This window comes from Capra hircus, chromosome 3, assembly GCF_001704415.2.
Source record: "Capra hircus breed San Clemente chromosome 3, ASM170441v1, whole genome shotgun sequence".
Classification (NCBI taxonomy): domain Eukaryota; kingdom Metazoa; phylum Chordata; class Mammalia; order Artiodactyla; family Bovidae; genus Capra; species Capra hircus.
Window position 1 is genome coordinate 25,633,550 of NC_030810.1, and position 14,666 is coordinate 25,648,215.

General features: G+C 36.9%; 1 protein-coding gene across 2 annotated transcripts in view; it reads left to right on the forward strand.

The window, feature by feature from the left end:
• C3H1orf185 (chromosome 3 C1orf185 homolog) overlaps positions 1-14,666 on the forward strand; it is a 61,879-nt gene that overhangs the window by 12,626 nt on the left and 34,587 nt on the right. Inside the window, exon 3 of one of the 2 annotated variants that reach the window (XM_005678439.1) lies at positions 4,305-4,440. In XM_005678439.1, the coding sequence (XP_005678496.1) occupies positions 4,305-4,440 (136 nt within the window). Of the gene's footprint in view, positions 1-4,304; positions 4,441-14,666 lie in introns of those variants that run through there. The other variant, XR_001917901.1, reaches the window with a different exon arrangement.

Genomic DNA, 14,666 nt, shown 5'->3' on the forward strand with positions numbered 1-14,666 from the left:
ATTATCATTCTCACAGCTAAAATCAGGTGTTTACTATATACTATTCTAAGTGCTTTATATGTTCTTATCTCATTTAGACTTCATAGCAGCCCCATGAAGTTTCAGTAATATTATCCCCACTTTAAAGACTACAGTGCCACCTATAGATGATTTACATTTTAGTAACACTTAAAATTTGAGATACAGATTTTAAATATATAATGAGGAATTTCAACAAATATATTCCCATATAATCACAACCCCGTTGAAGACTCAGAACTTTTCCATCATCCTGTAAGGATCGCTCATCCTCTTTTCCAGGTTTTATTCCCCACCTCCCACCCAGAAGCTGTCATTATTCTGATTTATCACCGTAGATAAATTTTACCCATTTTGAACTTTGTACAAACTTTTTACACTTGCTTTTTTCACTTAGCATAATATTTTTGAGATTCATTTATGTTGTTGAGTTTATCTTTTCCTTCTTTTCATTGTATAAATATATATCAGTTTGCTTTTCCATTTTTCAGTTAATGGACATTTAGGTCATTTCCAATTTTTAGCTCTTAGGAATATGGCTGCTATGAACATTCTACTATAAATCTTTTTGTACACATGTTTTTAAGCTCTCTTGGGTAAATACCTAAGAATAGAGTTGCAGGATCATGTGATTAGCTTTATAAGAAACTGCTAACCAGTTCTCCAAGGTGGAATTACACTCCCATTCAGCAAGGTATGAGCGTTTTTATTCATATTTTTAAAAGATTTTTCTTACATATCTCTGATTCTATATTTTAATGGAGTAAGAATAAAATCTGAGAGGCAAGTTAGGAGGCTATTGCACAGTCCAGATTAAGGATGACAATGTCTTAGACACTGTCTAAGTGTCTAAGAGGATATGAAAAAAAAGAAGGAGTTGGATTTGGGATAATTTTATAGGTAAAGCTAGGAGGATGGATGGATTGTTGATGGATTGGATGAGGCAAGGAAAGATAAGTGAAATGGCAGAGATAATGCTAACGTCTACATTTTTACCATGAGTTAATCATGCCATTTACTGAGATGAGGAGGTAATGAGGGAGACAAATTGAGGGAATGGTGATAAACTAGGAGTTGTATTTTGAATGTAAATTTGAAAGCCTATGAGACATCCAAGTTAAAATGTTAAATAGACAGTTGGATATACAGGTATGAACTTCAGGAGAGAAGTCAGGGCTAAAGATTTAGGTTATCATTGTATGTAGGGTATATAAAGTCATACAACTGGATGAGACTAACCAGGGAGTAATTTTTGAAAGAGAAGACTGTATGACTGTTCTCTTCAACTCACCAACATTTAGAAAGCTAGAAAAAGAGCAAGAAGAATCAACAACATCTGAGAAGGAAAAGCAGAAAGGTGTGTGGGAAAAAGTTTTAAGAAGGAGGCGATGACCCGTGGTGGCTTCATGTCAGTGTATGGCAAAACCAATACAGTATTGTAAAGTAAAATAAAGTAAAAATAAAAATTAAAAAATATATAAATAAAATAAAATTCTTGGAAAAGGTATTAGGTTAAAAAAAAAAGGAGGCGATGACCAGTTATGTTAAAGGAAAGAAGTTGAGAAAGTGAGGATAAAGAAATAATTTTTGGATTTAGCAGTAAAGAAGTTGTTGGTAGCCTTGAATAGTTTTGGTAGAGTGATAGGTTCAGAAACTTACTTTTGAGTAAAACCAGGAGGTGAGAAAATTGAAACAAATACATGCAATCTTTTAAGAAGCATTTTTTGGGCAGTGGTGTGTAGAGGAGTTGCTAAAAGGGGCAGAAACTGGAAGAAAATGTGAGGTCAGGAAGAATTTTTTTTAAACATCTATTTTAAGAAATTATTTCTTTATTTTTGGTTGTGCAGCATGTTTGTTGCTGTGCTTGAGCTTTTTTCTAGTTGCCACTCTTGTTGCAGAGCACAGGCTCTAGGCACATATGCTTCAGTCGTTGCAGCTTATGGGCTCTAGAGCCTGGACTTAATAGCTGCGGTGCATGGGCTTAGTTGCTCTGCAGCATGTGGAATCTTCCCAGACCAGGGATCGAACCCATGTCCCCTGAATTGGCAGGCGGATTCCTATCCACTGTCCCACCAGAAAAGTCCAAGGAAGGATTGTTCTGTTCTTCCTTGAAACATGGAAAGCATGTTTGATATCTCCTCCTCTCTTTCGCACCCCTGCTAAACTTGAACCATCATGTTCTATTTATTTTTACCTCATAAATTGCTCAAATCTATCCATTTCTCTCCATTACCTTTGCCACCACCTTATCCCCCACATAGACTCCTGCAGTAGGAGTTATAACTGACCTTTACCTTTGCTACTGACATCATTTAATCTCTTCTCCACACTTCATCCAGATATTTTCCAAAAGCAGATCTGATCAAATCACCCTACTTCCACCCCATTCCCACTGTGAAGGCCATCCCATTGATTTTAGGATAAAGATAAAACAATATGACTTTTAAGGCCCTACATGGTCTCCCTGTGAATATTCTCAAATTTCATTTCCCACTTTCCCCCTTGCTTTCTGTACTTCTGCCACACTGTCCTAATGTGGCCACTAGGTCTTTGTACTTGATATTCTCTCTGACTAGAATGTTCTTACTCCTACATCTCCCCTCCTCCACTCATTCTATCTAATACCTGCTCCCGTTTCTTCAGATGCCTAATCCAATCATTTCTTCCTCAGAAAAGCCTTCCCTGACCTTTCTAATCAGGTCAATTCCCTTTCTTATAGACACACAGAGTAGCAGGTAGTTTTCCTTGATAATACTTTCCATAGTTGTAATTTTTTCATTTTCTTGTGTTTGTTTTATTACTATCTGTCTTCATTGCTAGTGTTTAAGCTCCATGAGCACAGTGACAGTTCCATGAGGGTAGTGGCTGTGCTTTTTCTACCCTGCCACGGTATATAACACCCAGCATAATGCCTGGCACATAGTAAGTACTCAGTATATATTTGTTAACTAAATTGAATTCAATAAGTGAATGGATTTTAATTGTTAATATTGTATTAAGTAACATAATATGATCTCTTGAATTAATTTAGAAAATTTCTAGTACCTCAGAAAAAAGAAATGGAAAAAAATTTTTAATTAAGTCTAGAATTACTCTTAGAAACTACAATCCTTTATACTTAACTGTCTTCAATCAGCTGGAGTTTTACTTGCTATTTCATTATTTTAGAAATAATGTGGCTGCATGCATAAAGATCCCAGGTATTCTTCCCCTGTAAGTCATTAGTTTCAATTCAGTTTCCTTCTACTTATTTTTGCCAGTTCAGTTCAGTTCAGTCACTTAGTCATGTCTGATTCTTTGCGACCCCATGAATTGCAGCACGCCAGGCCTCCCTGTCCATCACCAACACTTGGAGTTCACCCAAACTCATGTCCATCGAGTCAGTGATACCATCCAGCCATCTCATCCTCTGTCGTCCCATTCTCCTCCTGCCCCCAATCCCTCCCAGCATCACAGTCTTCTCCAATGAGTCAACTCTTCGCATCAGGTGGCCAAAGTATTGGAGTTTCAGCCTCAGCATCAGTCCTTCCAATGAACAACCAGGACTGATCTCCTTTAGAATGGACTGGTTGGATCTCCTTGCAGTCCAAGGGACTCTCAAGAGTCTTCAACACCACAGTTCAAAAGCATCAATTCTTCAGTGCTCAGCTTTCTTCACAGTCCAACTTTCACATCCATACATGATCACTGGAAAAATCATTAGCCCATATAGCCTTGACTAGATGGACCTTTGTTGGCAAAGTAATGTCTCTGCTTTTTAATATGCTATCTAGGTTGGTCATAACTTTCCTTTGAAGGAGTAAGCATCTTTTAATTTCATGGCTGCAATCACCATCTGCAGTGATTTTGGAGCCCCCAAAAATAAAGTCTGACACTGTTTCTACTGTTTCCCCATCTATTGTCAATATTATTAAATATAAAAATGGCCAATGAGTTTCATTCATTTAATTTCCTATGCCATTAAAGGCAGATCTATGAAAAGCCTAACTGACATTAAAGTTGATTATCTCACAGCCAGAGAGAGAAGATTATCAAAAACTAATGGTTGATCTTCAAACTGGAAATATTAACCCTGTGACGAAGTAGCTTAATTTATATTCTATGAACAAAATAGTGTTGTGAAATCAGTAACATATGAGAAGAGAATATATAAGTTGATTTGCACTTTTGAAAGTAAATATGTAATAATATATTCTGATTTTAAACCATTTATGTAGAACTGTTAGAAACAATTATTTTATTTTATAATTCATGTTTACTAATGTTCTCTATAAAATATTTTTCAGAGAAATATTTCAAGACTCTAAATTTAAAGCAGTTGATGAGAAATGCAGACAAAGACCATCAAAGGCGAAGATTAAATCTCATCCTCAGTGTGTTTTTATTTCTCGTAATTTTCATACTGGAAGACTCCAATCACAGGTAGTGTGTAATATTTTATAGCAATCTTGTCAAATAATTTCTTGTGACACCATGTCATTAGCATTGTTGTCTTTATTTTAATTATCCACTATTGTTTTTAAATTTGAGAGACAGTAACATGGAGCTAAATTTAAATTACCCAAACTAGTTAGGGTTTATATTATAGGAAATTGAAAGGCTAAGTGAAAATGTCTCCTGTAGTTGTTTCCTTATGTTTCTAGCCTGAGAACCTGTATTCCCCATATTGCAGTTGTTATAGGCTTGAAGATAAAAGGCGTAAGAAAAGCAAAGCAAAATTGCTAAGTCTATGAAAAGAAAGAGATTTGGAGATAAGAGGATACTCAGATAACCAAAAAATCTAATCAAACCAACTAATTGAAATTAAATACAGTTTAACAAGGATTTATTAAGGCTTCATTACATTCTGAGCTCTTGGCCCTCCCTATGGTAAGATATGAACCCTACCATCAAAGTGCTAGTGTAGTACAAGTGGAAAAGACACATGCATAATTAACTTTCTGTTATATGGTATCAAAATTGTGTTGTACGGACAAAGTAAAACAAGGGAGGCACCAGTAGAAATTTAAAACTATGGTATAGCTAAACAATGTTTGATTAATGTTTTTGGATTCTATGTCTAATATATTCTTCCTTTTTCTGTTGTACTTCTAAACCTCATCCAGATTGGTGCATATACTGATTATTCATTGTTTTTTTTTAATTATGTGGTGTTCTGTTATATAAATATGTCAAGTTTTTGTTATAAACATTTAGTTGTTTTCAGCTGGGATTTTTTTTTTGAAATTTCCAAAAAATATCTACCTAACTTTGGAATCACTGGCTCATGAGATTTGTGCATGTTTTATATTATTAGATAAATTCAAATTATTTTCCAAAGCAGTTCTGTCAACATATGTTCCCCTAAGGCATACAAAATTGCTAGGATTGCTCCATATCAACAAGTACTGATATTTTTAGGCTTCTAAGTTTTTAACAATCTGATGGGTGTGTAATAGTATCTCACTATAGCTTTCTCTTAGTTGACTTTATTTTTCCAAGAGGTTTTAGGCTCACAACAAAACTAAGGAGAAAGTATAGCATTCTCATATACTCCTTACCCCTACACAAGTACAGCCTCCTCTACTATCAACATCCTGTGCCAGAGCGGTACAGTTGTTACTACTGATGAATCTACATTGAGACATCATCACCCAGAGTCCACTGTCTGTTAGGATTCACTCTTGAATCCTACATTCTATGGGTTTTGACATGTATGTAGAGACAGAAACACACACAGACAGACAGAAAAATAGGGACAGATGGAGAGAGATATGTGGGCAACATTATATTAATAGCATCACACACAAGTTTTACTACACTAAAGGTCTTGTTCCATGCTTGTTCAAAGGAAGGATCATCCAACCAGTGGTCATTTAGCTGTTTCCATGTTTTTGCCTTTTCTAGAATGTTGTATAGTTGGAATCATATAGAATGTAGCCTTTTCAGGCTTCTTTTTCTTATTAATATGCATTTAAAGTGCTCTCTGTCTTTTCAAGACTTGATATCACATTTCTTTTTGGCAGTGACTAATATTCCATTGTATGGATCTGTTGTTGTTCAGTTGGTCAGTGGTGTCCAACTCTTTGCAACTCCATGGACTATAGCACACCAGGTTTCCCTGTCCTTCACCATCTCCCTAAGTTCACTCAAACTCATTTCCATTGAGTCAGTGATGCCATCTAACCATCTCACCCTCTGTCATCCCCTTCTCCTCCTGCCTTCAATCTTTCCTGGCATCAGAGTCTTTTCCAGTGAGTTGGCTCTTCACATCAGATGGCCAGAAGTATTGGAGCTTCGCTTCAGCATCAGTCTTTCAATGAATATTCAAGATTGATTTCCTTTAAGATTGACAAGTTTGATCTCCTTGCAGTCCAAGAGACTCTCAAGAGTCTTCTCCAACACCATAGTCTGAAAACATCAATTCTTTGGTGCTCAGCCTTCTTTATGGCCCAGCTCTTGCATCCATATATGACTACAGGAAAAACCATAGCTTTGACTATATGGACTTTTCTCAGCTTAGAATGTATGGATCTACCTCAATTTGTTTATCCACTCCCTTACTGAAGGCTATCTTGGTTGCTCTCAAGTTGTAGCAAGTATGAGTAAAGCTGCTGTCAACACTCAGTGTACAAATTTTTGAGTGGACATATATTTTCAACTTATTTCGGTAACTACCGAGTAACATGATCGCCGGATTACTGTTAAGAGGTGTTTAATTTTGTGAGAAACTACTGAACTTCCTGACAAAGTGGCTGTACCATTTTGCATCCCCACCAGCAATGAATGAGAGTTTCTGATGCTCTACATCCTCACCAGGACTTACTGGTGTTAGTGTTATATTTTCACCATTGTAATAGGCATATACATATAGCTGAGCTATTTCAAATCCCAAAAGATGATGCTGTGAAAGTGCGGCCCTCAATATGCCAGCAAATTTGGAAAACTCAGCAGTGGCCATGGGACTGGAAAAGGTCAGTTTTCATTCCAATTCCAAAGAAAGGCAATGCCAAAGAATGCTCAAACTACCACACAATTGCACTCATCTCACTCACTAGCAAAGTAATGCTCAACATTCTCCAAGCCAGGCTTCAACAATACATGAACTATGAACTTCCAGATGTTCAAGCTGGTCTTAGAAAAGGCAGAGGAACCAGAGATCAAATTGCCAACTCCTGCTGGATCATCAAAAAAGCAAGAGAGTTCCAGAAAAACATCTATTTCTACTTTACTGACTATGCCAAAGCCGTTGACTGTGTGGATCACAATAAACTGTGGAAAATTCTGAAAGAGATGGGAATACCAGGCCACCTGACCTGCCTCTTGAGAAACCTGTATGCCAGTCAGGAAGCAATAGTTAGAACTGGACATGGAACAATAGACTGGTTCCAAATAGGAAAAGGAGTACGTCAAGGCTGTGTATTGTCACTCTGCTTATTTAACTTATAAGCATAATACATCATGAGAAACACTGGGCTAGATGAAGTACAGCTGGAATCAAGATTGCTGGGAGAAATAGCAATAACCTCAGACACACAGATGACACCACTCTTACGGCAGAAAGTGAAGAAGAACTAAAGAGCCTCTTGATGAAAGTGAAAGAGGAGAGTAAAAAGTTGGCTTAAAGCTCAACATTCAGAAAACGAAGATAATGGCATCTGGTCCCATCACTTCATGGGAAATAGATGGGGAAACAGGGACAGACTTTATTTTGGGGGGCTCCAAAAATCACTGCAGTTGGTGACTGCAGCCATGAAATTAAAAGACGCTTACTCTTGAAAGGAAAGTTATGACCAACCTAGACAGCATATTAAAAAGCAGAGGCATTACTTTGCCAACAAAATTCCATCTAGTCAAGGCTATGGTTTTTCCAGTGGTTATGTATGGATGTGAGAGTTGGAGTATAAAGAAAGCTGAGTGCCGAAAAATTGATGCTTTTGAACTGTAGTGTTGGAGAAGACTCTTGAGAGCCCCTTGGACTGCAAGGAGATCCAACCAGTCCATCCTAAAGGAGATCAGTCCCGGGTGTTCATTGGTAGGACTGATGCTGAAGCTGAAACTCCAATACTTTGGCCACCTGATGTGAAGAGCTGACTCATTTGAAAAGACCCTGATGCTGGGAAAGATTGAAGGCAGGAGAAGGGGATGACAGAGGATGGTTGGATAACATCACCAACTCAATGGACATGAGTTTGAGTAACCTCCAGGAGTTGGTGATGGACAGAGAGGCCTGGTGTGCTGCAGTCTATGGGGTCGCAAAGAGTCAGACACAACTGAGCTACTGAACTGAACTGAATAGGCATATAATTGTTTCTGTTGTTTTTATTTTTCATTTCCCTAATATATGGTACTAATAATCTTTTCATATGTTTATTTGTCATCTGTATATCTTCTTTGGTGAGGTGTCTGTTCAGATCTTTTGCTCATTTTTTAATTGGGTTGTTGGGTTTATTATTGTTGTTTTAGGGGTTCTTTGCACATTTTTAATAACAATCTTCTATCAGATATGTCTCTTCCAAACACTTTTACCTAGCCTGTGTCCTGTCTTCTCATTCTCTTGATATCTCACTATAGTGTTAATTTGTATTTTCCTGCTAAAAACTGAAGTAATTATCTTTTCTGAAGATCATTGGCCATTACTAATTTCTCTTATGGAAAATGCCTGTTCAAATTTTTGACCGCTTTTTCTATTAGCTTATCTTTTTATTATGAAATTTTAAAAGTTTATGTTCATTTAAATTTATATATATTAATATAAATTATAAAATTATAATATAAATGGATACCTATTCCTTTGAAAGTTATGTAAATTTAGATACCTTCATCCATTTTTGGCTTTTGTTTTCATTGTTTTTTAAACTGAAGTATAGTTGACTTACAATATTGTGTTAGTTTCAGGTCAGGTATACAACAAAGTGATTCAGCTTATATACATATATTTATTATACATGCATTAAATTTTCAGATTCTTTGCCATTATAGGTTATTAGAAGATATTAACATAGTTCCCTGTGCTATTCATTAAATCCTAGTTGTCCATCTATTTTATATATAGTGGTGTATATCTGTTAATCCCATACTCTTTTTTAAATAATTTTTTGTTTGGTTTTGGTTTTTTATTAAATTAATTATTTTATTTTAATTAAAGGCTAATTACTTTACAATATTGTAGTGGTTTTTGCCATACATTGACATAAATCAGCCATGGGTGTACATGTGTTCCCTATCCTGAACCTCCCTCCCACTTCCCTCCTCAACCAGTCTCTCAGGGTCATCCCAGTGCACCAGCACTGAGCAACCTGTCTCATGCATCAAACCTGGACTGGTGATCTGTTTCACATATGATAATATACATGTTTCAATGCTATTCTCTCAAATCATCCCAACCTCACCTTCTCCCACAGAGTCCAAAAGACTGTTCTTTACATCTGTGTCTCTTTTGCTGTGTCACATATAAGGGTCATTGTTACATCTTTCTAAATTCCATATATATGCATTAATATACTGTATTGGTGTTTTTCTTTCTGACTTACTTCACTCCATACAATAGGCTCCAGTTTCATCCACCTCATTAGAACTGATTCAAATGTATTCTTTTTAATGGCTGAGTAAGATCATGGCATCTGGTCCCATCACTTCATGGGAAATAGATGGGGAAACAGTGGAAACAGTGTCAGACTTTTATTTTGGGGGGGCTCCAAAATCACTGCAGATGGTGACTGCAGCCACGAAATTAAAAGACGCTTACTCTTTGGAAGGAAAGTTATGACCAACCTAGATAGCATATTAAAAAGCAGAGACATTACTTTGCCGACTAAGGTCCGTCTAGTCAAGGCTATGGTTTTTCCTGTGGTCATGTATGGATGTGAGAGTTGGACTGTGAAGAAAGCTAGCACCAAAGAATTGATGCTTTTGAACTGTGGTGTTGGAGAAGACTCTTGAGAGTCCCTTGGACTGCAAGGAGATCCAGCCAGTCCATTCTAAAGGGGATCAACCCTGGGTGTTCATTGGAAGGACTGATGCTGAGGCTGAAACTCCAATACTTTGGCCACCTCATGTGAAGAGTTGATTCATTGTAAAAGACTGATGCTGGGAGGGATTGGGGGCAGGAGGAGAAGGGGACGACAAAGGATGAGATGGCTGGATGGCATCACCGACTCGATGGACACGAGTTTGAGAGAACTCCAGGAATTGGTGATGGACAGGGAGGCCTGGCGTGCTGCAATTCATGGTTTTGCAAAGAGTTGGACACAACTGAGCAACTGAACTGAACTGAATATTCCATTGTGTATAGGTACCACAGCTTTCTTATCCATTCATCTGCTGATGGACATCTAGATTACTTCCTTGTCCTGGCTATTGTAAACAGTGCTGTGATGAACACTGTGGTACACGTGTCTCTTTCAGTTCTGCTTTCCTCGGTGTGTATGCCCAGCAGTGGGATTTCTGGGTCCTATGGCAGTTCTATTTCCAGTTTTTAAGGAATCTCCACACTGTTCTCCATAGTGGCTATCCTAGTGTGCATTCCCACCAACAGTGTAAAAGGGCTCCCTTTTCTCTGCACCCTCTCCAGCATTTATTGTTTGTAGACTTTTTTTTTTTTTGTAGACTTTTTGATAGCAGCCATTCTGACTGCCATGAAATGGTACCTCATTGTGGTTTTGATTTGCATTTCTCTGATAATGAGTGATGTTGAGCATCTTTTCATGTGTTTGTTAGCCATCTGTATGTCTTCTTTGGAGAAATGTCTGTTTAGTTCTTTGGCTCATTTTTCAATCAGTTTATTTTTCTGGAATTGAGCTGCATGAGCTAGTTGTATATTTTTGAGATTAATTATTTGTCAGTTGCTTCATTTGCTATTATTTTCTCCCATTCTGAAGGTTGTCTTTTCACCTTGCTTATAGTTTCCTTTGTTGGGCAAAAGTTTTAAAGTTTAATTAGGTCCCATTTTTTAATTTTTGCTTTTATTGCCATTACTCTGGGAGGATCTTGCTGTGATTTATGTCAGAGAGTGTTTTGCCTATGTTTTCCTCTAGGAGTTTTATAGTTTCTGATCTTACGTTTAGATCTTTGATCCATTTTGAGTTTATTTTTCTGTATGTTATTAGAAAGTGTTCTAGTTTCATTCTTTTACAAATGGTTGACCAGTTTTCCCAGCACCACTTGTTAAAGAGATTGTCTTTTCTCCACTGTATATTTTTGCCTCCTTTGTCAAAGATAAGGTGTCCATAGGCGCATGGATTTATCTCTGGGTTTTCTAATTTGTTCCACTGATTTATATTTCTGTCTTTGTGCCAGTACCATACTGTCTTGATGTCTGTGGCCTTGTAGTATAGTCTGAAGTCAGGCAGGTTGATTCCTCCAGTGCCATTCTTCTTTCTCAAGATTGCTTTGGCTATTCGAGGTTTTTTGTATTTCCATACAAATTGTGAAATTATTTGTTCTAGTTCTGTGAAAAATACCGTTGGTAGCTTGATAGGGATTGCATTGAATCTTTAGATTGCTTTGGGTAGTATACTCATTTTCACTGTATTGATTCTTCCAATCCATGAACATGGTATATTTCTCCATCTATTTGTGTCCTCTTTGATTTCTTTAACCAGTGTTTTATAGTTTTCTATATATAGGTCTTTTGTTTCTTTCACCTTCTCCAATATATAGGTCTTTTGTTTCTTTAGGTAGATATATTCCTAAGTATTTTATTCTTTCCGTTGCAATGGTGAATGGAATTGTTTCCTTAATTTCTCTTTCTGTTTTCTCATTGTTAGTGTGGGTAGGAATTCAAGGGATTTCTGTGTGTTGATTTTATATCCTGCAACTTTACTGTATTCATTCATTAGCTCTAGTAATTTTCTGGTGGAGTCTTTAGGGTTTTCTATGTACAGGATCATATCATCTGCAAACAGTGAGAGTTTTACTTCTTCTTTTCCAATCTGGATTCCTTTTTATTTCTCTTTCTGCTCTGATTGCTGTGGCCAAAACTTCCAAAACTATGCTGAATAGTAGTGGTGAGAGTGGGCACCCTTGTCTTGTTCCTGACTTTAGGGAAAATGCTTTCAATTTTTCACCATTGAGGATAATGTTTGCTGTGGGTTTGTCAGAAATAGCTTTTATTATGTTGAGGTATGTTCCTTCTATGCCTGCTTTCTGGAGGATTTTTATCATAAGTGGATGTTGAATTATCTCAAAGGCTTTATCTGCATCTATCAATATAATCATATGGTTTTTATTTTTCAGTTTGTTAATGTGGTGTATAACATTGCTTGATTTGCAGATATTGAAGAATCCTTGCATCCCTGGGATAAAGCCCACTTGGTCATGATGTACGATTTTTTTAATATGTTGTTGGATTCTGTTTGCTAGAATTTCATTAAGGATTTTTGCATCTATGTTCATCAGTGATATTGGCCTGTAGTTTTCTTTTTTTGTGGCATCTTTGTCAGGTTTTGGTATTAGGGTGATGGTGGCCTCATAGAATGAATTTGGAAGTTTACTTTCCTCTGCAGTTTTCTGGAGGAGTTTGATTAGGATAGGTGTTAGCTCTTTGCTAAATTTTTGGTAGAATTCAGCTGTGAAGCCATCTGGCCCTGGGCTTTTGTTTGCTGGAAGATTTCTGATTACAGTTTCAATTTCTGTGTTTGTGATAAGTCTGTTAAGGTTTTCCATTTCTTCCTGGTTCAGTTTTGGAAAGTTGTACTTTTCTAAGAATTTGTCCATTTCTTCCAAGTTGTCTGTTTTATTGGCATAGAGTTGCTGATAGTAGTCTCTTATGATCCGTTGTATTTCTGTGTTGTCGTGATCTATCCATTTTCATTTCTAATTTTGTTGATTTGATTTTTCTCCCTTTGTTTCTTGATGAGTCTGGCTAATGGTGTGTCAGTTTTATTTATCTTCTCAAAGAGCCAGCTTTGGGCTTTGTTGATTTTTGCTATGGTCTCTTTTGTTTCTTTTGCATTTGTTTCTGCCCTAATTTGTAAGATTTCTTTCCTTCTACTAACCCTGAGGTGCTTCATTTCTTCCTTCTCAAGTTGCTTTAGGTGTAGAGTTAGGTTGTTTATTTGACTTTTTTCTTGTTTCTTGAGGTAAGCCTGTATTGCTATGAACCTTCCCCTTATCACTGCTTTTATAGTGTCCCATAGCTTTTGGGTTGTTGTGTTTTCATTTTCATTCATTTCTATGCATATTTGGATTTCTTTTTTGATTTCTTCTGTGATTTGTTGGTTATTCAGCAGCATGATGGTCAGCCTCCATATGCTGGAATTTTTAATAGTTTTTCTCCTGTAATTGACATCTAATCTTACTGCATTGTGATCAGAAAAGATGCTTGGAATGATTTTAATTTTTTTTTAATTTACCAAGGCTAGATTTATGGCCCAGGATGTGATCTATCCTAGAGAAGGTTCCATGTCCACTTGAGAAAAAGGTGAAGTTCATTGTTTTGATGTGAAATGTCCTATAGATATCAATTAGGTCTAACTGATCCATTGTATCATTTAAGGTTTGTGTTTCCTTGCTAATTTTCTGTTTAATTGATCTATCCAGAGGTGTGAGTGGGGTATTACAGTCTCCCACTATTATTGTGTTACTGTTAGTCTCCCCTTTCAAACTTGTTAGCATTTGCCTTACATATTGCAGTGCTCCTATATTGGGTGCATATATATTAATAATTGTTAATCTTCTTCTTGGATTGATCCTTTAATCACTATGTAGTGTCCTTCTTTTCTCTCTTTACGGCTTTTATTTCAAAGTCTATTTTATCTGATATGAGTATTGCTACTCTTGTTTTCTTTTGGTCTCCATTTGCATGAAATATCTTTTTCCAGCCCTTTACTTTCAATCTGTATGTGTCCCTTGGTTTGAGGTGGGTCTCTTGTAGACAGCATATATAAGGACCTCGTTTTGGTGTCCATTCAGCCAATCATTGTCTTTTGGTTGGGGCATTCAACCAATTTACATTGAAGGTAATTATTGATAAGTATGATCTTGTTGCCATTTGCTTTGTTGTCTTGGGCTCGAGTTTATACACCTTTTCTGTATTTCCGATTTAGAGAAGATCATTTAGCACTTGCTGGAGAGCTGGTTTGGTGGTGCTGAATTCCACTCAGCTTTTGTTTGTCTGTAAACCTTTTGAGGTTATTGATATTTCTCCCAGAAATCTTGATTCCAGCTTGTGTTTCTTCCAGTCCAGCGTTTCTCATGATGTACTCTGCATATAAGTTAAATAAGCAGGGTGACGATATACAGCCTTGACGTATTCCTTTTCCTATTTGAAACCAGTCTGTTGTTCCATGTCCAGTTCTAACTGTTGCTTTCTGACCTGCATACAGATTTCTCAAGAGGCAGGTCAGGTGGTCTGGTATTCCCATCTCTTTCAGAATTTTCCACAGTTTATTGTGATCCACACAGTCAAAGGCTTTGGCATAGTCAATAAAGCAGAAATAGATGATTTTCTGGAACTCTTTTGCTTTTTCCATGATCCAGCGAATGTTGGCAATTTGATCTCTGGTTCATCTGCCTTTTCTAAAACCAGCTTGAACATCAGGAAGTTCAAGGTTCACATATTGCTGAAGCCTGGCTTGGAGAATTTTGAGCATTACTTTACTAGCGTGTGAGATGAGTGCAATTGTGCAGTAGTTTGAGCATTCTTTGGCATTGCCTTTCTTTGGAAT